Consider the following 26,780-nt stretch of genomic DNA (forward strand, 5'->3'; position numbering starts at 1 on the left):
ACCCCTCCTGGCTGGCCAGCTGCTGTGGGCTCTGTGAAGGCAAGCAAGACTGTGCATGCTGCTTGATCCTCAGCCCAAGCACCATCACCTCAATCCTGCTAATTAGTCGTATATCCAGCTTAAGTGAATTTATTTAAAAGGGCAGCCCCTCCCTGACACAGGCTCCTCAAGGTTTTGCAGGGATTCCTCAGCATGCTTGTTAAAAAAAAAACCCTGTAAAATAAATAACACTGCTCTTCCTTAGGCTAAGGTGGTGGTAGGGCAGTAAATGCCTTCCTGCAGCTGGAGGGTCCTGGCAGAGGAGCCTTCTGAGACCCTGCATGACTTTCCTGCTATTTTGCAGCTCTGCTGAGGTTTTTTCTTCTGTTTCTAGTGAGATGCCAACGTCTTCCTCACTGCTTGACTCTGTTTAAATGGTCCTCAGGCTGTGACCTGGTGAGAGCTGCCAGTTGTGGTGGGAAAAACAGATTTCTTTGCACAGAGAGAGGCTTGATCTGCTGACCTAGCCATCGACTCCCCTGCATCTTCTCCACTGAGACCAGCCTCTGAAAACTTCATGAGTTCTTGCTGCCAAAAAGGGCTCTGGTTTCTGGTCAGCTGGTAACCAGGGATGTAATTGCAGGAATCATCTTGCTGGCTACCCCAGTTATTTATTCCTTTCAACCTACTGGGCTCTAAGTTTTTTTCTTTTTGCTCATAGAGGGAGGAACAGAATTGTTTGAATGCGAACATGAATTGTTTGTGGGGCTGCTCAGTACACCGGAGTGCTGCCCTGTGATGGAGTGGTCCGGAGCTTGCCTGGATTGTGAGTAATATAATTTGAGATGCCTGGGGCTTGCTTTGGCTCATCCAATTAATAAATATTCAGGTCAGGCAGTTTCCTGGTACCTTTTAGCAGCAGGGAGAGGCAGAGCATCTGAATGCAGCTATGTTTTCTTATTTCTCTGCAAAAATGCAGAATGTGGTAAGAAATTTGGGGTAATCCACTAGGGGAGTCTCTCCCTCTTGTTTCAGATCTACCAGTCTCCTGAGCAGAGCACATCTGGGGCCAGAGTTGATTTAGGGCCTGGGGAGCTGCTGCAAGAGTGGATCTGGAGATGATCATAGAATCATTTAGGTTGGAAAAGAACTTTGAGATCATCAAGTCTGACTGTTACCCTAGGGCTGCCAAGTCTATCGCTAAACCACGTCCCTAAGTACTTTATCTATGTGTTTTTTTAAACACCTCCAGGGGTGGTGATTGTACCACCTCCCTGGGCAGCCTGTTCCAATACTTCGATACTCTTCCAGTGAAAAAAATTTTCTTAATATCCAATCTAAATCTCTTGTCCTGTCACTTCTTATCTGGGAGAAGAGATGACCCCACTCTGCCTCCAGCCTTCTTTCAGGTAGTTGTATCAGAGTGAGAAGGTTCCCCCTGAGTGTCCTCTTCTCCAGACAAGACACCCCCAGTTCCCTCAGCAACTTCTCATAAGACGACTTGTGCTCCAGACCCTTCCCCAGCTCCGTTGCCCGTCTCTGGACACGCTCCAGCACCTCTACATCCCTCTCGTAGTGAGGGGCCCAAACCTGAACACAGGATTTGAGGTGCAGGGGGACGGTCACTGCCCTGGGCCTGCTGGCCACACCATTTCGGACACAAGCCAGGATGCTGTTGGCCACCTGGGCATGTTGCTGGTTAATGTTCAGCTGGCCATCAGCTAGCACCCCCAGGTCCTTTCCCACCAGGCATCTTTCCAGCCTGTAGTGCTGCCTGGGGCTGGTGTGACCCACGGGCAGGACCCGGCACTCAGCCTTGGTGAACCTCATACAGTGGCCTCAGCCCATCGGTCCAGCCTGCCCAGACCCCTCTGCAGAGCCTGCCTGCTCCTCAGCAGATCAACACTCCCTCCCCAGCTTGGTGTCATCTGCAAACTGACTGCAGGTGCACTCGATCCCCTGGTCCGGATCACTGATAAAGATATGGAACAGAACTGGCCCAGTACCGATCCTTGGGGAACACCGCTTGTGACCAGGCAACTCCATTCACCACCATCAGCGTGGCTGGCTACCTGCATCCCGAGGTTTGAAGTTGCTGGGAGAAAGGGATGGATTTTTTATATTTTTTTTTTTATACTGGAGCATTCTGTGTGCCAAGATGGAGCTTGGTCTCCCTGGGTGAGGGAACGTCACAGTTTTATGTACCCACCTAGGCCAGCCCAGGAATGGAGATGGTTAAACAACAGATGGGACCATCCTATCACTCAGGAAGCTTCCCTGTTCTTCAGGTGTTAAAAAAAACCCAACCCGTCTTGAAAATAGACTTTTTGAGGGCTGTGACAGATGACCAAGCAGCACATCTTCTGCAGACCATCTGTCTGTTCCCGCTGGAGAAGTTGTTTCTCCTGGGAGACTTGAAAGCGCTGCCTGGCCATCACCCATCTCCTTTGGGAGCCGGGGGGATACACGGAGCCCAGGATGGGGGCTGTCCCTGCCTGCCCCAAGAGAAGAAGTCCAGGGGATGCATTTTGATGGATCTATGGCTGGAGGCTTCAAAGGATTTATTGAGGTCCTTGGCTTCGCCAAGCCAGACAGTGTTTCCAGGCTGTGGGGTGAGGAAGGGTGAGCCCGAGGTGGTCGGCAGGACAAAGCCGGCTTGTGCTGGCCATGAATCACCCCTTTCTTGTTCCTCTTGAGCAGATGCTGCGAGCCCGTCCGAGGGCATCCCCCCTCTTCCTTTTATTAATACATTGTGCTCGCCTGGCTCCTGCTTCATCCTCATGACCCTTTCAGGAGCGTTTTGGCCGCGGCATAATGGCGTGAGGCCATCATGGGATGGTAAAACCTCTGCCTGCGCACCCGTGGGGCAGGCACATGGTCCCGCTCCTCACTGCTGCAGCTGGGGCGTTTTCTAAACCATTTTCTTGATGTGATTTTCAAATAGCTCTGGACTGGGTGATGGCAGAGCTCATTACAAATTCACTTCTCAAACAGCCAGGATTTCCCCCCCCCTCCCCTCTTTTCTTCTCCAAATTACTCGGCGCTCATCATGCTGAATTAATCTAACTGGCAATTTATCCTTTGTAAATTAAATATTAGGGCAGGGTGTAGTCATTAGCAATGACTAACTACCCAGCGAAAGCTCGTGGCATTCTGCTAAGGCAGCAAATACGTTTCCAAAGCGCGGTATTTTCTGGTGGGTTTTAAAAACGTGTGGTTTGCTGGAGCTGTGGTGGCCACTGGAAGCTCTTTGCTGCTGGTCTTTGGATCCCCCTCAGGGGTCCCCTGCTCACCCAAGAGGTGAGCAGGCAACTCGGGCAGCCTTACCTGCCCTGTGGATGCACGACTGGTGCCCTCAGATGGCCTGAGGTTTCTACGGGGTGGCCACAGCTGATGTCTGCTGCTTGGCATGGGATCACCATTGTTTTCCCAAACCTTGGTGAAGCTGCAGGCACAGCACCGAGCCCTCAGCACAGCGATGCTGGAACAGCTGGGCTTGCATCTCTGCAAGAGCTTTTATTCTGCTCTTGGTCCTGTTGATGCTACCCCTAGCCGTGGGGGGATGCTCAGGGATGGAGGCCATCACCCCAAAACGAGCCCATCGCACCATCACCAGCAGGAGGGAGCCGAGAAGATCCTGGGAAGCAAAGCTTTGCAGCCTCTTTTAATATTCTGTCTTGGGGGCACGGTAAAAATAGACATTTGGGATGCATTATTATTGCTGGAGTTTTATTGAACGTCGTTTATTGTTTTCAGATGCAATAAACGTAGCAGAGGAACCCAAGAGACCGAAGGGTCTAAATATCCTTCAAGCAAATCCCAGCTCCCCCTGCTGAGCTGTGGCCCTAGTAATTACCCCAGGATTGTCTATGAGCTGGTGGCAATTAAAGCCTAATTACGGTGGGTTTGCCTGTCACCACGGGTAAAATTCTGCCCTGTTGCCTCGCTTCTTGCCAGCAAGGAACCCCCATCTTCCATAGGTTGAGGGGTAAGGCAAGGATGCTCTTCAAATACCGACGCAGTTGTTCAGTTAGCCTTGGCAAAGCCAGAGCCATCAGCTCAAAAGGTGTTTCATTAATTAATATTATTGGTGCTGGATACCCCTGTCTTGATATGGGGCTGGTGCCCTCCGTGTTCCCTCTGTCTCTTGCTTTCCAGCCCAATAAAAAGGAATAAACTTTGCTGTCTTCAGCAGCGAGCTGCCTGCTCCGGAGCCGCTATTTCACATTATTTCTTATTTAAAAATCAGCATTAATCTTGTCCCAGAGATTGGGAAAGCCCAACCCAGTGCGGGAGGGTTGGATTTTGGAATGTAGGAATAAAAGCCGTGCGGGGTCGGCTGCTGATTTTGCTTATCGTGGGGATGGGATGGAGATGAAATCTTATGGGAGACGGAGGTGGCTGGACATGGGGTGTTCCTGTGGCGGGAATTAATTTTTCTGCAGGAAAAAAAAGTAGTAATATCCAATACCGAGTTGATGATTTTAAGAAAAGCCATCCCCAGATCCTCCGTGCATCGTTGCATGGTGCTTCGGCTGGGAATGGTGCGACCCCCCCCAGTAAATCCCCGGTGGGGAAAGGTTTGCACTAAAATTTGCTGATATTTGGGGGGGATGCGTGCCAAGTTTGGGGGGTAAAATTTGCTGGTATTTGGGGGGATGCGTGCCAAGTTGGGGGGGGGGGGGCACATGCCTGAGTCCCCCTGAAGTCTGCCCGCGGCCGCAGCGCTGTGATTTTTGCGGGTCCGCTGGGGATGCGGATGGGGGGGGTGCGACCCCCAGCACTCCGCCGCCGGGGGATGGGGGGCCCGGGTGCCTCCAGCTCCCGGGTTGCTCTTCCCTCCCTCCTCCCTCCTCCCTCCCTCCATCCACCGCCCATCCCGGCCGTGTGCGCAAGCGTGCCCGCTCCCGCCGCCCAGCCCGGCCGGCCCTGCATCCCGCCCCGGCCCCCCGCATCCCACCGCCCCCCGCCCGCCCCATGGTGAGTCTGCCCAGCGCCGGGTCCCCGGGGTGCGCACCCCCCGCTCCCCCTCCCCAAACCAGCCGCAAAGCAGCGGTGGATCTGAGCAAAAAGAGGGGCGGGGGGTGGTGGTAAGGAAAAAGCACTGTAGCTGATTTGGGAGGGGGGGTGGGGTGGAAGGGGGGGGGGCGGTCTGCGCTGGGAGGGCAGCAGGACAGGCAGCGCTGCCCGCTTTGAGGGTCCTAGGCAGGGTTTGCATGGGGGGTGCAAATAGGGGGTAAGGGGAGACACCCCCCCCTTAACCCAACCTTGGACCCCCACCGATGCATCCCGCACCGTTGGCATCGATGCCCTGGGGAGCGGCACGCAGCAGAAAGCGGCTTTATTTCTCTCTGTTGTTTATTTATTATTATTTTTTTTAATTAATATTTTTCTAATCAATGTAACTAGTTAGCGCCTGAAGCGTGGTTGAGCTTCCAGGTGGCGAGGCGTGCGTGGGCAGCCCCTGCTCTGGCAATGCCCATCCGCGATCCCCGGCAAAACAAAACCCCAGCGTCTCGCCGGGAAAAACCGGCCTTCGGCATCGTTCCTGCCCTGGCCATCCCCAGGGAAGGCGAAGCCACCCGGAGACCCCCGGCAAGAAAGTTGCTGGCATCACCTGATAGCCTGTGGGGGGCTTCTTTCCATGGGTACGTGCGATATCAATGCCCGGTGTAAGGAAGGGAAAATCCTCCTGGAGGCCCTGGCCAGGGGGGAACGTGCCCGGTGTCGGCTCAGGACAGGAACGTTCTCCCAGCGGTGCGGGCTGAGGAGGATTTGTTTAAGTGGTCCAGGCTTTTCTTTTTCCATTCCTGACCATCCTCTTGACTGGTTGACGGATGCGCTTTGGTAGCCTGGTGATCCCAAAGGGGTAGGAGGGACCGATCCCAGTATGGACAGAGGTGCCGGGAGCAGGATCTGGGCATCCTGGTGCAGGATACTGATAAACCCCATCCCACCCCATTGCGTGCTCCTGGAGCCCTCTTCTCCCATGGGATGGGCTTGTTCCTGGAGGGAAGGGGAGGATGCTTGCCCCCGGTCAGCAGAAAAAGGACCAGCTGGACTCTTCCTCGTTGATCTTTCAACTTCAGATCTTTTGCAGGGTGAGCCAATGGGGTTTTATTGTTTTGGGGAGCCGAGAACAAAGGAAAATCTTCCTCCGGGTGCTTTTTTGTGCTCCTTAGCTTGGATATTGGGCATGGGATGCATCCTTCCCCACTGGGTTAATAGAGCAATGCCTGTGCAGTCTGTTGCCTGGTGGATCGGTGCTGGGCTGCTTGGTGGCTGCGGTCCCCATCTCTTTCTTAGTGAGATGAGCTAATTAAATTCTTGTGGCGGAGCTTTTGGGAAAGCCCTGCTGAATTTGCCAGCCTTCTCCACTGGGCTCTCCCTCCAACTGCTTTTGGAGAGGAAGAGGCTGGTGGCAGACAGAGGGATTACCCAGGCTCTGCCACCTGCCTTTCCGTGGTGACGGCAGGGCTGGGTGACATGGGACAGACACTTCGGGCAGGGCAGAAGCCTGGCTTGATGACGGAGCTGGTGATTTTAAGTGTGCAAGGAGAACCTTCTCCCTTTGCTTAGTGAGGGGGCTGGAGCAGGTGAGGGGTCCATTCTGATCACTGCTCTTGGTCTGGCACTTTGGGGTCAAGGATCAGCCGTGCAGGGGGATGTGCTGGGACTGGTGGCTGCAGCCAACTTGCGTCTCAGCTCTGCAAAATGAGCTGCGATTCCCATTGCATTGTGATTCCCATTGCATTGCGATTCCCGTTGCATTGCGATTCCCGTTGCATTGTGATTCCCGTTACATTGTGATTCCCATTGCACTGCAATTCCTGCTGCATTGCGATTCCATTGCATTGCGATTCCCATTGCATTGCGATTCCCGTTGCATTGCGATTCCTGTTGCATTGCGATTCCCATTGCATTGCGATTCCCGTTGCATTGCGATTCCTGTTGCATTGCGATTCCCATTGCATTGTGATTCCTGTTGCACTGATTCCCATTGCATTGCAATTCCTGTTGCATTGCGATTCCCATTACACTGTGATTCCCATTGCACTGCAATTCCTGTTGCATTGCGATTCCCATTCCATTGTGATTCCATTGCATTGCGATTCCTGTTGCATTGCGATTCCCATTGCATTGTGATTCCTGTTGCATTGCGATTCCCATTGCATTGTGATTCCCGTTGCACTGATTCCCATTGCACTGATTCCCGTTGCATTGCAATTCCCGTTGCATTGCGATTCCGGTTGCATTGCGATTCCCATTACACTGTGATTCCCATTGCACTGCTATTCCTGTTGCATTGCGATTCCCATTGCATTGTGATTCCCATTGCACTGCAATTCCTGTTGCATTGGAATTCCTGCTGCATTGTGATTCCATTGCATTGCGATTCCTGTTGCATTGCGATTCCCATTGCATTGTGATTCCTGTTGCATTGCGATTCCCATTGCATTGTGATTCCCGTTGCACTGATTCCCATTGCACTGATTCCCGTTGCATTGCAATTCCCGTTGCATTGCGATTCCTGTTGCATTGCGATTCCCATTACACTGTGATTCCCATTGCACTGCAATTCCTGCTGCATTGCGATTCCATTGCATTGCGTTTCCTGTTGCATTGCGTTTCCTGTTGCATTGCAATTCCTGTTGCATTGCAATTCCCGTTGCATTGCAATTCCCGTTGCATTGCGATTCCCATTGCATTGTGATTCCCGTTGCACTGATTCCCATTGCATTGTGATTCCTGTTGCATTGTGATTCCCGTTGCATTGCGATTCTCATTGCACTGCGATTCCTGTTGCATTGTGATTCCCGTTGCATTGTGATTCCTGCCGCATTGCAATTCCCATTGCATTGTGATTCCCGTTGCATTGTGATTCCCATTGCATTGCGATTCCCGCTGCATTGCATTGCATCACATTGCAGCTCTCCATTGCACACGCCGGGTCCCAGCCTGGAAGGAGCTGAGATCCTGAGTGGAGGGTTCGGTGGTGTGCTCATCCCAGGAGATGCCGCCTCCAGCTCTGGTGCTGGCTGTCCTGCAGGCATGAGGTCTCCTTTTCTCACCCTGGCTCCTAACAACATGTCCAACCTATAATGAGCTCCTAACATCATTATAAGCTATAGGATGGGAGCAGCGTGGTTTGCCGGACCCTCCCTAACCCCTGTGCTTACTTATCTGCATCATTAGAGGGCTGTTTGCTCCTCCAGCTCCAGGCCATGATTTAATAGCGACTGCTACGGCAAGGCACTGAATCCCACAGAGGGCTCAGGGCTCTGCAAATGTAAATATAGGAACAGGAACGATCTGTTAATGCTAATTTTAAGGGATGTCCACCATGGAGATCTGTGAGTAGGGTGTCTTCCAGAGCTGGGACCATAATGGTGACCAGAGCATCCTCCTGGTCCCTAGCCCACCCATGGAGTGAAAACCCACCCGTGGAGTGACAATGTCTATTTAAGTCCATTTTAAACTCTGGAGCAACCATAGTTACGCCTCCAAGCCTGTCTTTTTATAGCTTGTGTCATCCTCGTGCTTGCAACCAACATCAGAGGTGGGTACCAGGCTGCAGGATGTGGGAATGCCAAGCCCAGCTGCGGCAACACTGGGGTCCTCTGCGTGCCTCTTTTTGGGGGGTTTCAGCTGGCAGCAATTCTCAGGTTGAGTCCCAATGATTAAAACTAATTATTTGGCGATATCTCTAAATCCCACATATCCTGTTGCTTATTCTCTTGTATAAGGCGATGGTCCCATTGCTTTAGCTTCAAATATTTCATCCTGGTTCGGGCTGGCCGCGGGGAACCTGGTTCTCAAGAGCTTTTTCTATCGTACTTTAAAAAAAAATAAAATTATTTTTTATTAGTTTTTCCCCTTTTGATTATTTTCTCTGAGTGTAGCATGATGGCTGTGTGAGGAGTAGGGATGTGGTCCTCCTGCACAGGATGGCATCCTGGCTTCACCCGCATCCCTATGGGGACCCCATCCTGCTCTCCTTCACCCCAGGCTGGGAACCCCGGGCTGGGGCCGGTGACCCCTGTGTGACGCTGTCGGGGACACTTGCACGAGTGGTTGTGATTTTGCAGTGAGAAAAGGAAATGATCTGACACTTTCACGCTGCTCTTTGCAACTTCTGGTTCTCTTTTTTTGGAATTTCTTTTTAACCTCCCCTCGCCTTCCTCTCACGCTTGGACACCGGTGGCTTCTCCCTCCGCTGGCCACAATCCTTGTGTTTATTGAGCTTTTTCTAGGAAAATCCGGTGTTGTCTCGGGAGGGAAAAAGAGAAAAGAAACAAACCCCAGTTCTTGCTAATCTCTTGCGTTTCCAGCTGCTGACCCCTTGCATGTGACCGGAGTTGGGCTGGAAAGTTTCTTCGGAGGAAAGAGAAAGGATTTGGCCAGTGGGGAACGGCAAAACCGGAGAAGGAGCTACCCTCCATCCTGGTTTTGCTTTGGCCTGGCGGATGCTCAGGGTGGTTTTGGGCTGGCATGGGCTGCGGCTCCTCTCCAGGATGTGTTTCGCTGTATGCCCGAGGCCACCGAGCTGCAGCGCCAGTATCACCGGCAGACGCTGCTCCCGGCTGGTCCGGCTCCGCCGTGCCACAGATCGGTGCAAGATGGGGACCAGTGAGCCGCTGGGAAGGTGGGTGGGAGCGATGGAGGTGGGGAGGATGTGGGTGGGTGCTTGCTTCGGGGTCTTCGGGGCGTCATGGGGCTGAAGGCGGCAGTTTTAGGGGAGTGGGATTCGGTGGGCACCGGTGGATGGGGCCAGATTCTGCACGTCCCCTGGGGGTCCTGCCCTGTGATGAATTGCTTTGGCACAAAGAGATGGGGTGCAGGTTTGCTGGCATCGCTTTGGTGGGATGCTTGGGACTTCTTGCGTGCATAAGCTGCTGTGCAGGTGGCTTATATTAATTATGGTGAAAATTATTTATATAATATTGATGTGGGTGTTAACATGTGGCCAGGTATTTTTGTTTTGATTATTGGTTTATTATTATTAATAAATAATTAATCATTATATTGGTTTTGATACGTGCTGGCCATGCGAAAGGGCACAGTGGAGCTGCAGTGGGGCACAGCCTGCTTGTGCTGCTGGCTTGGATGATGGAGGCCACCATCCCGGCATGGCACATGTGCCCTGCCAGGGTGTCCCACGGGGGTGGGTTTGACCACCTATGGGTGCTGCTGGTCCCTGTTCCATGGGATCAGGGATGGCTGGAGGGAGCCGGGGGCTCCCTGCTGCATCAGTCCCTGGTGGGGGACCACTCTGTCTAAGCTAGGGTGGCATCCTCCATCGGCTCTTCGATGCCATCCCAAGGATGCTCCTGGGTTTGCTGAGCTGCTGCCGCTCCGCGATAATCATGGGATGCATCCCGTGCTGGCGAGGGATGCTCAGAGGTGGGGTGCAGCTGTCCCAGGGGTGGATGGTGCAGGGGTGCATCGTAATGCAAAGCAAGACAGTTTTAAACAGTGCAGTGCCAGAGGAGGACTCTCCTCCCTACACCACGCCTGTAAAATTATATCAACAAATCTACAGAGAGATTTCTCATCTTCTTTGGAGTTGTTTCGGGGTTTTTTTAATTGCAAATCAGAACCAGCCTGAATCACAAAGCCCTGTCTAGGTAGGACTGGGTGGGGAGCTGGCTTCCTTTCCTTCGCTATTTGCAGATTTAAAAATATATGTGCTGAAGCTCGGGGTTTTTTTTCTTAATCCTGAGTTTGTGAAGGAGGCTTTAACCTGAGCTCACGCCGCTGGAATTCCCCGCTGCGCCTGGGAGAGGCTCCTCGCCTCCAATCGCTTCCAGATGCTGTTCCTGCTCCGGCTCTTCCCCTTGCAAAATGTCTCCCCCAGCTCGCCGGCAGCCTCCACCAAATTTTCCCGGCTGGATTCAGCTTCCTGATATCTGGCCAGGCTGAGTCAGGCGAGCCTCAATTTTTTTTTAACCAGGGTGTGATGCCGGCGGTGAGAGGTTGCGATGTGCCCCGTGGCCTTGCACAAGCTGGAGCTCCGGCTTTGGATCCTGCGTCAGGTTCTGAGCCGCTTGCAACACTTTCGTCGGGTGGTTTTTTTAAGTTTCTTTTTAAAGAGTATATATATGAGCTGGGATAGAATTTGGGGCTTGGGGTCCCTGCCCGCATTGGCGATGGGGCAGAGCTTCCTTGAGCCCTGAAATGGGGGAACTGGGGCAACTGAGCCAGTGTAATGCAAAAGTGAGAGGATGCTTTAATGCTGCAGACCTGCTGCTTTGGTGCTTTGCTGATGTTGGACGCACGCTGCCAGCTGAGAATCCCCACAGCAGATAACAGAACACCCCGGTCTGGGGGTTAAACCCCCGTCCTGGCAGCTCCGTGGCCGTCAGTCTCATCCGACCCCTCTGGCATGGGCTCCGTGGGCTGGGATGGCGTGTTATGAGGATGGATCCAGATGGGAAGGGAGGAGAGTGGTGGGGCATCGTTGGGAAAAATGAGGTGGAAAGTGAGGAATAAGGGGGAAAAAATGCAGAGAGAGGTGATGCAAGTGGATTGGGGGGATGCGGGACTGAAGGAGTACCAGGGTGTGGGAACAGTGTCGAAAATTAAGGGGAGCAAAGGGGTTTAGGGGTTAAATATGACGCTGCCTTCCCTGTGCGGGGTTGACAAGGTGGCCACCAAGGGCTGGGAAGGCCTCGGGCCCACCCCTGTAGGATAACCAGTGCTGCTTCAAAACAAAAAATAGAAGGGGAGAAAAAAAAGAATCACAAAGAACTGTCTGTTGGTTCCCATACGTGCTCAACAGGTTTCCTTCCCCGTGCTCAACAGGTTTCCTTCCCCGGCAGGGTCTGGGTAGGGACCTCTGGTATTTGGGACTGGGGGAGCTGGGGGTGGCCTTGAGCCTGGCTTTCAAAGTGTGCTGCTTACGCAACAAAACCCATGCAATTCGTCCTCAGAAGCATTACCCCAGGCTCTTTTTCCACTGCCTTGTTTTGATCCTGTGCGGCTTTCATGCCGGCAGGGCGGGAAGGTACAGGCAGCTCCTGATGAAGGGCTGGAGGAGCTGGGGGGGCTTTTGCAACAAAAATATGGGTGAACACAAGGGTTTGGTGCCCCAGCACTGTGTTAGGGTAAGGGGATGGTAAAACCTGCCCCAACGCTTGGTCACGCTGCATCCGCCAGTGAATTTAGCATCCTTTAGCATCCTTATGGTCCTTCAGCATCTGCCATGGAGCTGGGGCTTCCCAGGCCCTTTTGCTACCTAATTAACAAAGTCGCTGCTTAATTCTGACTGCATTTACAAGTTAAATTGACAGATTATCTGTATTATGCAGATGTATATTTAAATCTTAATTATTTAGTTGCCTGGCTTGCCTAAATGCATGGGGTGTCTGTAAATCAGCGGCTTTAAGCCTGGGGATGGTCTTCTCTTGAAAGCACAGACTTTTGCTAAGGAATAAACCCAAAATAGGCTTTTTTTGTCTGATGGGTGATGCTAAACAGCCCAGCTTGGAAGCAGCCACGATTTCTCATGTCTATTTTTTCCTTTTTTTTATTTTTGGGGGGGTGTTTGTTGCAGGAGGCTTGTCCTTAAATAGCAGTTATTTATTTTTAGGTCGATCGCTGCTTTGGATAATCCGGCTTGGCTGGGCAGCTTTGCTTTTCTTCCCATTCTCAGGGATTGAATAGAAATAGATTTATTAAATTATTTTGGTTTTAATAATTTAATACATTTAAGAAATGACTAATAGAATAAAAAGCCAGTTGGGATGGTGGATAGGAGTTCTGCTGGTGGTGGCTCTTCCGTGCTGTCCTGGCTGGGGAGCATCTGTGGGCTGCTGGGGTGAGGATCAGTAGGGAAACCTCTACCGAAAAGTCACATCCCACACCGGAATTATACCTTTGGCTCGGCTGAAGGATGGTTGGGAAGCGGCCAGATTATCTCCTGCTAAATACCTGCCAAATGAATAAGCTCCTGGTCCCGGGGCGATAGCGATTGGTGTGACGTGAGGGATGTGCCAGGCTTGGAAACACCTTGCTCATGCCGAGTAGAGACAGTTTCTCTGGAGGAGGAGGATGAGCTCACCTGGATTTTATTCCTCTCCCAGCCTGGTTTTTGCTCTGTGCCCCCTTGGGAGGTAATTTTATCCAAGGGAGACTGGTGCCGGCGATGGAGCACCGACGGATGGATGGACGGACGGCTGCTTTGCTTCAGGTCTGGCTGCTGGGAGGGGGAGAAACGCCATTTCCATCTTCCCCTCCTATTTTAACAGCCCCCAAGGATTCTGGTCCTCAGTGGGGAGGATGCTGGATGGGAGGGATTCAGCAGCTGGTCCATGCCCAGTGCCTATCTGCTCTTGCCTGTGCGTGTCCCAGAAATGCCTGTATCCCCTGGGGATGCTCTTGTACCAGGGCTGAGCCCCTCAAGGGACTGGTCCTGGCTGGCTTCAGTCTTTAATAGGGGAAGGGATGTGGCCGTTGGGTTTTCATTTTTTTCCACCCAAAGCCACGAGCATCCCGGAAGGGAGACGTCAGGGAGTGAGCACAAGGTGCTCTCTCCCCGCCTCAAATGTTGAAATTGTTATTTAAATGCAGCCTGATAGGCAGGAGGGGAAACTGAGGCAGCGTAGCTGGGAGCGTGGGAAGGAAAAGGAGCAAAGTTCAGCTTGTTAAGGTTTTTTTTGAGGGTTCTGGGGTACGGGATGTTAATTTCCTGCTGGGATCAGCTGCTGGATGGGTTGAGCCACCAGTGGCAAGTGGAGATGGCAGCCCTTGACCCAGCGGATGCCTGAACTGTGACGGGTTTTTTCCTGAACCTTGGGCTGGGAACGGCCGATTGCGTTGGCTGCTGGTGGTGGGGGACCTCTCAGGAAGCTGGAAAACAATCCTGGGGAGACCAGCAGCCATCCGGCTCCTGGCTCTTCCAGTTCAGCTGGAAAGACTAGCTTCAGGCAAGACCTCGGATCCTCCCAGTGGGGCCAATGCACTTTAAGGGATCCCGGTCTCCTACTCACCCAGGGCTGCAAGGATGCTGGGGGGAAGGAGGCATGCCCTTGCCCACCCCCAGGCAGCTCTGAGCATCCCCATCGTTATCTATACGCGCAGGGGCTGATGCTGTGCCATGAAGTGCTTTAGCAGGAGCTCCCCGGGGAGAGTTTAACCTCGTTAGCGGATCCTATAATTCATGGCTCTAAATAAAAAGGCTCCTTGTCGAAGGTGATGTTGGATGCTCCAGTGGATTCCAGGCTGCTGGAAGACCCCGGTGCAGGAAGGTGAATTTTTTGGGCACTTGCAGAGCAGCCCCAGGTGTATTTGCCCCAACCCCTCGGGTTTAATTGCTCCCCTCAGCAAATGGTGGATGTAGGAGAAAGCAGAGCTGCTTTGGCTGGAGGGGGAAGGCGTGGCACTGGGATGGAGCCATCTCTGGGCATCTGCGGACAGCCTTGTCCCTGGAGAGAAGTACCAGCTTGGAGATACTCTTTTTTGGGGTTTCTTTCCCCTTCCCTTGCATAGAGACATACCCTCTTCATTAAAATTAACGGGGTATTAAGAGTCAGGCATGCCCTGGGGAAGGCTTGCACCGGCTCGGCACCCCCCAGCATCTCACCTTAACTTCCACTAGCTGGAGGAGATGGAGAGAGGTAAGGAAATCTCCTGCCCTTCAGAGTTTCCCCTTGGAAGCAGCTTTTCTGCCGGGGCTTGAGCACCAGCTGTGGAGAGAGCGTCCTGGTCACCCTCCTCTATCCAGATCACCCTTCCTTGCACTGAGCCGGGCTGAGATTGTTCCTCACGTGGTTTTTTGGAGAGGGGAGAACTGTGACTCCTGCTATATCCCATCCATCCCACCAGCACAAGGGGGAAGAGCAAAGCTGGCTCCTGACTGCTAACTGAGATAGCAATGGACTTGCTTCACCTGGGCAGCTCATTTTCCCCCCTCCACCCCACCCTGCTGCTCGTTAGTGGGGTAATTAAGCTGAATGCAGAGCAGCTGTCTTTGCAGAGAGGTTTTTCTTTGTGAGGCAGCATGGCAAAAGGGTTTCTGTGTGCAGCAGCTTCTTGGCAGGGTTTTTCCTTCCCCAAATTGTAAGGATGTTACAGTGCCAGGCGAGGATGTGTGATTTGGAAACTTTTTGGAGAAGAGATGCTGGAGATGTGGGTTTAAGTAGCATCCTTTGTGCAGGAAGGTGGTTGAGCTGCAGAGCGTCCCAGGGCGAGCAGAGCTGTGCTTTTCCTTGGACAAGGGCTTGCTAAAGAATTGCAGCTAAAAAGGTGCACTTCCTAAAACTCGGAGTGAGTCATGGAAGGGGATTTTGGTGGGGCAGGCGAAGGGGCGCTGGGGAGACCTGCGGCGAGGTCTGGGCTCTGAACCACAGCACCTCCTTAACGTGCTGCTAGAGCAGGAGGAGGTGGGTGGCTTTGCAGAGAGCAGACATCCTCTGTGACATGTGATGGCTGACAGGGGCCCTTCTGCCAGTCCCCTGGGGCTGCTTCCCCCTCTGGGCTTGGAGCTGCCCTGGCTGGGGGTCAGGAGGGATCCACCAGATCCTCGGAAAGTGGAGGGCTGCTAAGCACAGCATCCCTTGCGTGCTGCCGGTGTGGGTTGCCGTAGCCCTAAGGATGTTTTCCCTTTTCCCTTTGCCAGGGGAAGAGAGGACGGCCTCGCGGATCCCGCCGAGCTCCTGCCTGCTCTGCCTGGACCGAGAGGACAGACCGTAAGTAGCTGTGACCTCCTGCCAGCTTACTGCCACCATGCTGGGGACCGGCTTCGGCTTCTCCTGCTGCAGGGGATGCTGGAAAAGGTCTCCCCGAGATGAGAATCTTCATCCCAGCGTAGCTGGTGGGGTTAACAGAGCATCGAGGTGGTGCTGGGGGTGCAAAGTGCTTTAACAGGTTATTTTTAGGATGTTTTTCTCCATGGCCGTTAACATGGGAGGAAAGAGCAGGGAAGATGCACAAGCGTATGGACGGGGGTGTAAATCTGTCTGGTTCACCCCAGATGTTCTGGGGCTGTGGGGCTTGACCTCAAGGGTTGAGTTACTCTGGGGGTTTGGCTACCCCAAAACCAGCCCTTTGCTGGTGCGAAGCAGGAGGTGTGGAGGAAACAGCGGGGGAAACCGCAGGGCTGTCACAGCGGAGGCAGTTAAGGTGGCCCTCGGAGACTTGCAAAGGGCGCAGCGACTGTGCAGGCAGCTTTTGAGCGACCCAAAGGCAACCCACCCAAAGCCACTGGGGATGGTAGCTGCCTGCGGGATAACTGGGCTTTGGTGCTTGAGAAACCCTTGATTTCCCAATGCTTTTCCCTGGAGCGCTGGGGTTGGATCCAGGCATTGCTTGAGTTTGGGCTGGAGCATCTCGGTGATTTAGTTTTTTGCCTCGCTGGGCTGTTTGCAGCCCCACTATAAGGGAGCAGGTGCTCCCTGCGGATCTTTCCCTGCCGCTCCTGGGAGAGCAGGCGGTGGGGGGAGGCTGCCTGCACCCCCAGCTTGCTGCCGTCTCCTTCCTGCTGCTTTTTTTGGGGAGGGTTAGACCAAAGCATGGGTGCAAAGCTGCCCTTGCCGCCCGCATCCCTGGGTGTTCCCCGAGGATGGAGGTGCCATAACTAAACACAGCAACGAGGTGACGGTGACAGCAAGTGGAGACTAGCTGGGGCAGGTAGGAGGAGGGGGCAGCCGGATTGATGCTGAGGGCTTAGTGATGAGATCCCATGGGTGTAAAATCATCGCTGGTGGGTGTCCACCCTCATGTCATTAGCGTGAGGTTGGCCCCCTGTAGGTGGCACAGCTCTCTGGTGGCTTGGGTGTCACCTCTGGGTTGTAGCGAGCCACATCTGGCAAGAAAAGGTCTTTATTTTTTCAAATAGGATAAGAGTTATTAAACTTATATAAATAGTAATACATAACCTATAATAATGCAGCCTAACACCCCGAGGAGGAGTCCTGTAGCTCCTTTGATGGCATGAGGTTATCCTGGAGGTGGGGGTGCCCAGGTAGATCCATGCAACTGGCGTTTTGGGGCCATAGAAAGGGATTTGGGTCCCATCCCTGTGTATTTCCTGCTGTAAGGATTAAAAAAAAAAAAAACAGGGAGAGAGGAGAGGATAGGATGGTGGCAGCGCTCACCTGGGTTGGGTTTCAGCTCTTGAGCTGAACGTTAAAACCAGCAGTGCTGTGGAAAGGCAGGGTTTTATTCTGGGGACCTGCTGCTGTGGATGTACTCGCCCTGCCTGAGCTTGTTTGCTGTTGCCACTCCAAAACTGTGCCCTCGTTACAGGTGAATGTTTTGTTAAGGCTTACATGCCAGTGAGGTGTTTTTTTGTCCCCTATCATAAATATTTGGCCAGGTTATTGTATGCCTAGGATACCATGGGCTAAGGAAACAGCACTACCTCGCCTATTAAGAGGTAATTAAGATTCCTTTAAAGTGACTCGCAGGGCTCTTAGGATAAATGTGGGTCTTGGTGGCCTGGGCTGCGTCTCTGCGCCCTCGATGGGGTGGTGTCTGGTGTCAAACGGGACTGATTTTGGCAGTGCCACGTCCTCATGACCTCCTGCATTCCCCCCACCCACTGCACTTACAAGTCATGCTTGTGCAATTGCTCTGCCCTGCTGTTTTCTGACTACTGCAGGCAGCCCTGCCTGCACCTGCAGCATCCCTGGTCCCCCGGCCCCGCTGCAGCATCCCTGTCCCGCTGCAGCATCCCTGGTCCCCCGGCCCCGCTGCAGCATCCCCGTCCCGCTGCAGCATCCCTGGTCCCCCGGCCCCGCTGCAGCATCCCTGGTCCCCCGGCCCCGCTGCAGCATCCCTGGTCCCCCGGCCCCGCTGCAGCATCCCTGGTCCCCCGGCCCCGCTGCAGCATCCCTGGTCCCCCGGCCCCGCTGCAGCATCCCCGTCCCGCTGCAGCATCCCTGGTCCCCTGGCCCCGCTGCAGCATCCCCATCCCGCTGCAGCATCCCTTGGAGGGGGATCACATCCAGAGCCTGCTGCCTTTTGGGCTTGTGACAGAGGTTGTTTGTAGTGCTGCAAGGTTTTTTCTCCCTGCTGTGGGTCTTGGGTTTCTTCCCAGCTTGGGGGAAAAAAAAAATCCCCAAGCACCTGGAGCTTGCAGCAGCCAGGATGAGGAACGTTTGGGATACCAGGCTGAGGATTTGGGTACCTTTGATGCTCTTCCAAGCCCAGGCAGTGCCTTGAGTTGGCTGGGTCCTTTCCCCAGAGGATCGCCCCCGGCCGCCTCCCAGGTTGTGTTCAGGCTTCGGCACGTGATGGTTTTGCCGAGGCAGGATGCGGCTGAGCCGGTGCGGGGGGTAAGCTGGCATCTGTCAGGCTCCTCCGGCAATCCCAGCCCTACCGCATGGAGAAAACCTGTGGGATGGGGGCTTGGAAGATCCTGGGGTGGTAAACTGCTTCTTTGGGGGGTCAGGCCTGGTTGTTGTCCTCAAAGTGGGGTGCAGGGTCTGTCCTGCTGGTCCCAGCAAAGCTCCATGTGCCCTGAAGGCTCGGGAGAGATGGTCCGGCTGGAGTTGAAGGGGTCTCTGCTGTCCCAGCCGTCTGTCCATCTCCCTTTGGTTCTCACTGCCAAGAATGAATCCTTAGGGACTGCCAGCTTGGGTGTGATCCCTTTCAAATCCACCTCTCTCCCAGTTAAAAATAAATGCACAATTTTGGGGGATGAACGATCAGAGAAGCTCATTTTTTGATGAGCATCCTTGTAGCCCAGGGAAGCTGGATCGGGCAGCGAGTGGCTCCATGGACATGAGGGATGGGGTGATGGGAGCATGGGAGATGTGTCCTTGCCTCATGTCATGCTTCGTTTTCCCCAATCCATGAGTTACCATGGAAACATAAAAGTACCCAGAGCTTTTGCTGCCTTGCCTGCTGGTCCACGGATGCTTTGCCGGGATGGCAGTGGGTGGCTGGGATCACCGTTTGCCCATGCTGGGATGGAGTGGGGGGACTTATAATCACCCCCTACCCTTGTGCTTGCACCGTGGCTTTAAATGCATTTGTTTTTTTTTTTTTGCCCAGAGGTGGGCTGGGAGCAGCTTGGCTGAAATCTGGAGATGCCAAAGCCGTTGAGGCCATGGAGGGAGATGGGGATGGATGGAGACACAGGGGCGGGCTCCTCAGAGGTCACCACACAGCAGGAGTGTGGGTTCCCCTGGTTGCTGCTGGCATCTCGTGGGGGCTTTCCCAGGACATGGTGAAATTTGGAGGCAAATCCCTACTCTGGGTCCAAGTGAGACGGGGAAACTGAGTGAGGAGCTTCGTCGCGGCTGCCTCCGCAGCATCCCAGGGATGGGGCTTTCCTGTAACACCTGGCTGGGGAAGGAGGGACCTGACTGGGAAGACGGGGCAGCAGCAGTAATGCTTTTAAGTCATTTATGCAGCGATAATATTCAACCCAGCGGAGCTTTGGAGGTGTGTTGCTCAGACATCAAAGCAAGGGGCTTTTTCAGTTGCTTCTTCCAAGCGTGGGGAGCCGAATCTGCCTGGGACTTTCCCCCCAGCTCCGGGGCTTGGCAGGGGAGGCGATGCCCTGGACCGAACCGGTGGGAGCGGCGGTTGAGGCACGTCTGCATCCCTTCCATGGGAGGGGCAGGTGCCAAATCTCTCTGCTGGATGGGGATGCTGCGGTGGGGGAACCATGGAGGATGCTGCACCGGGGGATGCTGTGGTGGAGGACGCTGCGGTGGAGGACCAGGGGGATGTTGTGGTGAGGGATGCTGCCCTGGGGGATGCTGGTGGAGGACCAGGGGGGTGTCGAGGTGAGGGATGCTGCCCTGGGGGATGCTGTGGTGGGACAGGGATGCTGCAGTATCTGAGGATGCTGTGGGACCAGGCATGCTGTGGGAACCAGCAGGATCCTCTGGCATCACTCCCTCCACCAGCTCCGTGAGGACGGTGGGAGCTGGCTCCGGGAGTTCAGACCTTCCTGCTTTAAGCAGCCGCTCTGGTTTGGGCTGCGGATCTGGTAGCACGAGGCTGGGGGGAGCTTGAATCCGTTCCAAACGCGCCTCCCCCTTGGCCTGGGCGCGGGGGCAGCCTGGGTGTGCTCTGTTTTGCTCTGCATTCCCCGAACGCTTCACTAAACAGCGTTCATTTTCCTTGGAGATTATTAACTGTGTTTGTCTTAGATAAATTTTGCATCGGGCCCAGCTTGTGCGTACAAGCCTGGGAAAAGATCATAAAGCCTTTAAAAAAATATTTTTTTTTTAAAAAGTTGCTATGTGAAGGCAAACACCGGGGGTGAGAGTGGATTTTCCCAGTGTCTTGAGCCGACAGGAGGGGTGAAGTGCACTTGGTGGGAAACTTGGCTGGGTGATTTGGTGCTGAAGGAGAGAGCTGGGGGATGAATTTTGTGCTAAATCCGGGTCCTGATGCCTGGCAGCACCTCAGCCCTGGGCAAATGGGTGTGCTCAGGCCCCCTAGGAGCATTGTCAGCCTGCAACTGTGGTGGCAGATTTCCCCTTGGGGACTTCTGTGGCTAGTCTGGCTAGGGAAAAAATAAAAAAACACCAAGAAAACACAAGCTGCTCTTTTCTTTCCCCAAATGTAATTTATTTTCAAGCAGCTGTAATGTATAAAGGGGTGAGACCCACCAGCTCCCTGTCCCTGCTTGCTCCAACCCTTGAAGCTGCAATCCTGAGTTTAATCTTCCCTTTCCTTCCCAAGCCAGGAGGGATTCCAAGATCCAGAAATACCGATGCAGGTTGAGAACTGGGGTGTAAATTTGGGGGTGGGGGGTGGTCGGTGGCTTTTGCTTCCCCATCGTGGGTCTCCAGGCGATGGCAGGGCTGTGCCTGGGCACAATTCACCGCGAAGGGGTTTGATATCCATGTTTTATGGAGGGGAAATGATTCAGGGGGAGATGGGCACTTTCCCAGGGTACCACCTCTCCTGTCCCCACCCCTATCCCCATCCATCCGCTGTCGGACAGACACAGCTTTCTTTGCTTTGTATCCCATCCCGTTGCTCGTAGCGTGGTTTAATTGCCCTTAATTCCCTTTTAATTGTCCTTCCTGCCTTTCTTACTTAATTGCCCTTCCTGCCCTTTTAATTTCAGGAGCCTGTGTCGAGGAAGGGAAGAGCCTGGCTCTGACGGGACCATCTTTGGTCCCATTTTTCCTCGTTCTTGATCCCATTTGCTCCCCCAAAGCGCTGCTCTCGGCTCACGCTTGGCTGGGCGAGGACGTGGCCCTGCCGGGTGGCAGGTGTCATTAACAGCGCTTCGTTAGGCACCCCGCACACCCTCCCAAGGTGACTAATCTCTCGGGGCCAGCATTTTCATCGCCCAGCCTGGGCGTGCACCTTTCCTCTTGGCTGGGCATTTAATACCTCCTTGCCCTCTCCTCCTCCTCCTCCGGGACATGGCTGGTCCGGAGAGGGGAGCAGCTGGGTCGTGGTGTGACAAAGCCAAGCTCAGCTCCGAGCTGGGCTCCCAGTAGGATTCATCCTCAGGGAGCAAAGTCTCTGATGTATCCCAAAATTTCTCCCACCCGGTAAGTTAATTTTCCACCCTGGCTGTGTTGTGCGGTGGTGGGATGGGGCTGAGCTGACCCCGGGGTGGCTCCGACCAGGGCTCTTTGCTGCCTTATTCCAGGAGCAGGAGGTTTTGGAGGAAGAAAAAAGTCGTCCCGTTTTCCCGGCCGGCATTTGTGTGAGCATTAAGCTTGTGGCATCCCCCTTTCCTGGGGCTGGGATGGTTGAGTTGAAGGCGTTGGAGGTTCCCCAAGTACGTGGTGCTCTTTGCTTTGATCCCGCTGGGCTGCTCCTGTCCTTTCTGCCTGGCTCAGTGGTGGCACCTCGGGCTTCGGATCTGTGGTGGCTGGTTGGCTGGTGCTGGTTGGATGCTTGAGCCAGGGCTGGGCTTAAAATCTCCCCCCAAGTCACCGCCGTGGGCATTGGTTTGGGTGCTGCGGCGTTTTGCAGCGGAGACCCAGGTGGGGGCTTGTTTTTCTTCTTTAACTCATTTTTTTTTTTTTTTTCCTTTGGCATTTAACCTGTACGGCTGAGGCCCCTTGGGAACCGTGGCCGCTTGCCTGGCTTTTCTAAACTCTGTGTAAATCAAACCTTCGGCGGTTGCAGGGTGGAGAAATGCGAATTTAAATAGAAAAAAAAATTAATTCCTTGGGGAACCCTCACACCTGCTCGTTCACAGGTGCAGATGGGGCAAGCGGGGAGTGATGCCTCTTGGATGGGGCTTTCGGGGATGGCTCTGATGGGTTTTGACCTCATCTGATGCCTTTTCCCTCTTTTTCCCGCTGCAGGTGACCAGCGGCAGCCGCGATGAGAGCTCCGGCCCTCGCCTGATGCCTCTCCTGCTGATAAAAATGCTCAACAAGTCTCGTGAGTGCCATGAGGGGGTCCCGTCTCCCTCTTTCCAAGTGGGGATGGGGGTCCCGGGGGATCTGCATTTGGCAGTTGGGCTTTGGGGGTAGGATGCCGCTTTGCTGCGGCTCCAGTGGGGTGATGGAGTATTGGGGGGGGGACCATGGGTGAAACTGTGGCTGGGAGGGTGATTTTTGGGGGTCGAAAAATAGGATGGAGGCACCCGGGAAGAGGGATGTGTTTGCGCAGCCTTTGGCGCAAGGTGGATGGGAGGGAATGGCACGGCGGCCTTCGGACCTGGGATAAACCAGCCTGGTTCCATCCCGGAGCTGCTCCTCCGATGGGACCGTGCCGGCCGGCCAGGCCCTCACCTCTCCCGGGGCCGGGGGGGTGTGGGGGGTGTGTGTGGGGGGCGAAGGCTTTGCCAGGGATGGCTCTGCAGTCCTGGATCTACCGGGACATCCGCACGGCACTGCAGGGCCCCAGCATCTGCTCAGACCCCAGGGTACACACTTGATGGTGTTTTTCTCTTCCCCCCCTGCCCCACCGCTGGGCACGCAGGAGGGAAGATACTCGGGGTGCTGGCGCTGTTTCTGGTGATGGTTTGGTACTCGATCTACCGGGAAGACAGGTACACACAGCTGTGAGTGGCTTTTATTAAAGCTTAAAGGACCTCCTGCCCTTTCCTTCGGAGGCATCCTCCCGCCCGTCCGGCGCAGGGATGCTGGAGCATCGTCTGGCTGGATCCTGGGGACGGGGGAGCTGGCAGCATCCTCGCCTGCTGCCCGAGGAGGGGGACACGGCGTGTGTTGGCAGTCGGGCTCTGCGGGGTTTTTGCCAAACGCCGGTGTTTCCCTGAGCTGGGGAGGAAGGGAAAACCCCCTGGTCTTCCCAGTCCTGCGATGCTGATGGAGACTGGGAAAGCGGAGAGCGTGAGCTCCATGAGCAGGGCAAGAGAGACCTCTTCCGATGCAAGGCTGCAAGCCCAGCAAATAAAAACCCAAAGGGAAACCAACCTTGCATCTGGTCGGCTTGGTGCTGCCAGAATCCGCCGTGGGGGTGCCAGAGCCCCCTTGGCCAGGAGGGGGATGCAGAGGAGCTAGGCTTTTTTTTTTCCTTTTCTTTTCTTTTTTTTTTTTTTTTTTTTTTTTTTTTTTTTAACCTCTTCCCTTACAGCTTTTATTTCCCCGTGCAAGAAAACAAAACGACTTGTCCCCTCGGGGAGGTGGAAAAGAAAGCGGCGCAGCTCATTGGGAAGTGAGTATCCAGGTTGGGAGCAAGGAGAGGGGGGGGATGCAGAGCCAGGACCACCCCCCCTGCCCTGTGCTGTCTCCCCCCATCCTGGTCTCACCGGCCCTTTGCTCCTCGGCAGCTACACGAGGGACCACCCGCTCTTCTTGCAGCTGAAGGATTACTTCTGGGTGAAGACGCCGTCGCTCTACGAGCTGCCCTACGGCACGAAGGGGAGCGGTAAGCCCCGGCGGCACCCGCGGTGGGTTTCTGTCCATCCCTGCAGCTCCTCCCTGGGGGTTTCAGCTTGACTTTTCTTTAAAAACAGGTGCAGGTTGATTTTTTTTTTTTTTTATTATTTTTTTTTTATTTTATTGTATTAATTTTTTTTGGGGGGGCCACACACCATTTTCTCCTTCCCAGCAAGCTGTTTGCTTGATTTTTAGGCTTTGTGGCACGTAGCTGCTTGCCCCTGGCTGCGGGTGGGCCAGGTTTTAAAGGATTCCGTGCGCAGATCTGGTGGGAGCTGGGATTACTGGCAGGAGATCCGCAGGGATGGGGCAGCACCCAGGGCGTTGTAGCAGGCAGGAGCTGCCTTCCTCACCTTCTCCTTGCTTTGCAGAAGACGTCCTCCTGCGCTTGCTGTCTATCACCCACTACTCCCTGCCCGAGAGCATCCAGAGGTAACTCTGGGGTGGGTTTAGGGGCTTTTTTTGTCTTTCTCTTCAGCGCTGCTCTCGTGTCGGGGGGAAACGTGGCCACTGTGGACCCAGAATTTGGCAAAACGAACCTCTGCAACCCGGGGGCGGTGGATGGAGCATGGGTAGCTTTGTAGACTGGACAACGGAGGGTTAAATCTGCCCTTGGGGGTTACAAGTGCCTGGGTTTTAGAGCAGGTCTGGTTGAAACGGGGCTTTTCTCTCGCAGCCTGAAGTGCCGGAGGTGCGCGGTGGTGGGCAACGGCCACCGGCTCCGCAACAGCTCCATGGGGGAGACCATCAACACGTACGATGTTGTGATCAGGTACGGCCTGGGGTCCGTCCTGCTGATCCCTCCCCGGTGCCACCCGCAGGTGGGGTTGACACCTGTGATGTCCCCATGTTGTCCCCACCCCAAGGTTGAACAACGCCCCGGTCCACGGTTATGAGCAGGACGTGGGTTCCAAGACCACCATGCGCCTCTTCTACCCGGAGTCGGCCCACTTCAACCCCAAGACGGAGAACAACCCCGACACCTTGCTGGTGCTGGTGCCCTTCAAGCCCATGGACTTCCAGTGGATGGAGGCCATCCTCAACGACAAGAAGAGGGTAAGTGTGGTGGAGAACCAGGTCCAACCCTCAACCCGCCCCACCCTTGGGGACCTACCTCTCTTAGTGGGACACCACCGGACTTCTCTATCCTCTTGCAGGTTCGGAAAGGGTTTTGGAAGCAGCCCCCGTTGATCTGGGATGCTAACCCGGAGCAAGTGCGCATCCTCAACCCTTACTACATGGAAGTAACTGCTGCTAAACTGCTCAACCTCCCCATGAAGCAACCACGGAAGGTCAAACAGGTAAGGGGTGGGGATGGTCGGTCACCCTGCAGCCCCCTAAGGGGTGATGTCCTCCCCACGGGTCCCCTGGCTGTCTCCTCCTCTGCCCTCTCCCTCCAGAAGCCCACAACGGGGTTGCTGGCCATCACCTTGGCGCTGCACTTCTGTGACCTGGTGCACATCGCGGGCTTTGGCTACCCCGACTCGGCCAACAAGAAGCAGACCATTCACTACTACGAACAGATCACGCTCAAGTCCATGGCGGTAAGCGTCTGCCCCCCTCTTCTTGTCCATGTCACCCCCTTTTTTCTTTTCCCCCCCCTGGATGAGGGACTGCAGCCCAGCAGAGCAGCACCCTGCCTCGCTCGGTGATGCCGAGTGGCGCAGGTGCCTCTCCCCATGGGCACCCCTCGCTCCCCGCCCCCCACGGGTGTTGAGATCCACCTTGGGGGTCACCATCCCCCTTCTTCCTCCCTGTAGCCCACCCTCTCCGTAGTCCTGGGGGAAGAGTTGGCTCTGGTTTATGTGTAAGCAGAAGGGCTCGTGGCCAGGGAGGGTCACATCCCCCATTCCGGGGGGCTCCTCACCTCAGGTGAAGGTCGACCCAACGCTGGGGGGGTGGGATGGAAGGGAAAGGCGCAGCACCGTGTTGCTGGGCTCTGGTGTGACCCCCCCACCCCTGCTCCCCCGCCCCCCACCTTCCGCAGGCGTCGGAGCACAACGTCTCGCACGAGGCAGTGGCCATCAAGCGGATGCTGGAGCTGGGTCTCGTCAAGAACCTCACCTACTTCTGAGGGCAGGGGGGCTGCGCAGGGACCGCGTCCCCCCCGCCGCGTGGGGGGACAAGCTGGCACGGCCGGAGCTGGCCGAGGGCACCGTCCTCACCGCCGCCACCACCTTGCCCCGGGACTCTTGGAGCCAGCGGGGACGGAGCTGGGGGGGCCGCGCTGGACCGTGGGACCCCCGGTGTGGGGGGCGGCAGCTCCTGGGGGGTGCAGGGAGCCCCCCGGTGCTGTGGCATCGGGGCCGGTGCCTTTTCCTACCGACGCACTGAAGCTACCAAGGACCTGGAGGGGATTTTGAGGGGGGGTGTCCCTCCCTCCCAGCAGGCCTGGGGGATGGGGGGGCAGCAGCCCTTGCGCTAGGCTTTTTCTTTCCCTTAATTCCCTCCTACCTGGACGAGAGCCCCCCCCGAGGGGCTGATCTTGGGGGTCTGGGGACCCCTCCAGGGAGCAGAAGCCTTCAGAGGCTTGTGATACCTTCTCCCTACCCTTGTGCCCCCCTCAAATATTTAATTTCCCTCTGTCCCTCCCCCCTTTTTTTTTTAATTTTCTTTCTACTCAGTGGCCCTGTCTGGTGCCTTAGCGCTGGCGCGGGGGCTCGTCCCCCCAGCCTTGGGGTCTGCCAGGGCCCTTTGCAGGGGGGGGGGGGAGGGGGAGGGGGGCAGTTTAATTTAATTAATTTAAATGCTTATTTATCGGGGAGCCTTCCCCCGGGGCCCCCACGCCACTTGTGTTGGGGTCGAGTGGCCTTGGGTGAGGGGGCTCCAGGGGGCTGACCTGTGCCTTGTCCCCAAGGTGCGGGGTCCCCTCTGTCCCCTGCGGGGCTGGGGGTGCGGGGTGGCCCTGGGGACCCCTGTGTAGGGGTGTTGGGGGCTCCTGCTGGCACCCAATAAAGGTCCTCGTGAGGCTGGGCTTGGGCGCTCCTGGGGGTGAGTGTGAGTGAGCACTGGGGTAAG

General features: G+C 55.1%; 1 protein-coding gene across 14 annotated transcripts; it reads left to right on the forward strand.

Moving 5' to 3' along the window:
- Positions 1-4,762: 4,762 nt before the first annotated feature.
- On the forward strand, positions 4,763-26,736 carry ST3GAL4 (ST3 beta-galactoside alpha-2,3-sialyltransferase 4). 14 transcript variants are annotated; one of them, XM_080366581.1, is made up of 13 exons: positions 4,763-4,959; positions 15,599-15,668; positions 21,554-21,685; positions 22,221-22,299; positions 22,843-22,924; positions 23,458-23,538; positions 23,654-23,751; positions 24,134-24,194; positions 24,439-24,534; positions 24,629-24,818; positions 24,920-25,063; positions 25,163-25,306; positions 25,750-26,736. In XM_080366581.1, exons 1-13 carry the CDS (start codon positions 4,778-4,780, stop codon positions 25,834-25,836), a joined length of 1,446 nt encoding a protein of 481 aa, XP_080222707.1. In that variant the 5' UTR covers positions 4,763-4,777; the 3' UTR covers positions 25,837-26,736. The 14 variants fall into 14 exon arrangements, with proteins under 14 accessions (XP_080222707.1, XP_080222713.1, XP_080222716.1 ...); XM_080366587.1 differs by having other exon boundaries at positions 22,843-22,912; XM_080366590.1 differs by having other exon boundaries at positions 21,554-21,610.
- The last annotated feature ends 44 nt before the right edge of the window (positions 26,737-26,780 follow it).

The sequence above is a fragment of the Falco punctatus genome (genome assembly GCF_963210335.1).
Source record: "Falco punctatus genome assembly, chromosome: 16".
NCBI lineage: Eukaryota > Metazoa > Chordata > Aves > Falconiformes > Falconidae > Falco > Falco punctatus.

Coding starts and splice junctions, on each gene's coding strand:
- ST3GAL4 (XM_080366581.1), top strand. CDS start 4,778: ATGGGGGGCCCGGGTGCCTCCAGCTCCCGGGTTGCTCTTCCCTCCCTC. Junction 24,195..24,438: donor CTGCCCGAGAGCATCCAGAG/GTAACTCTGGGG, acceptor TTTCTCTCGCAG/CCTGAAGTGCCGGAGGTGCG. Junction 25,064..25,162: donor AACCACGGAAGGTCAAACAG/GTAAGGGGTGGG, acceptor CTCTCCCTCCAG/AAGCCCACAACGGGGTTGCT.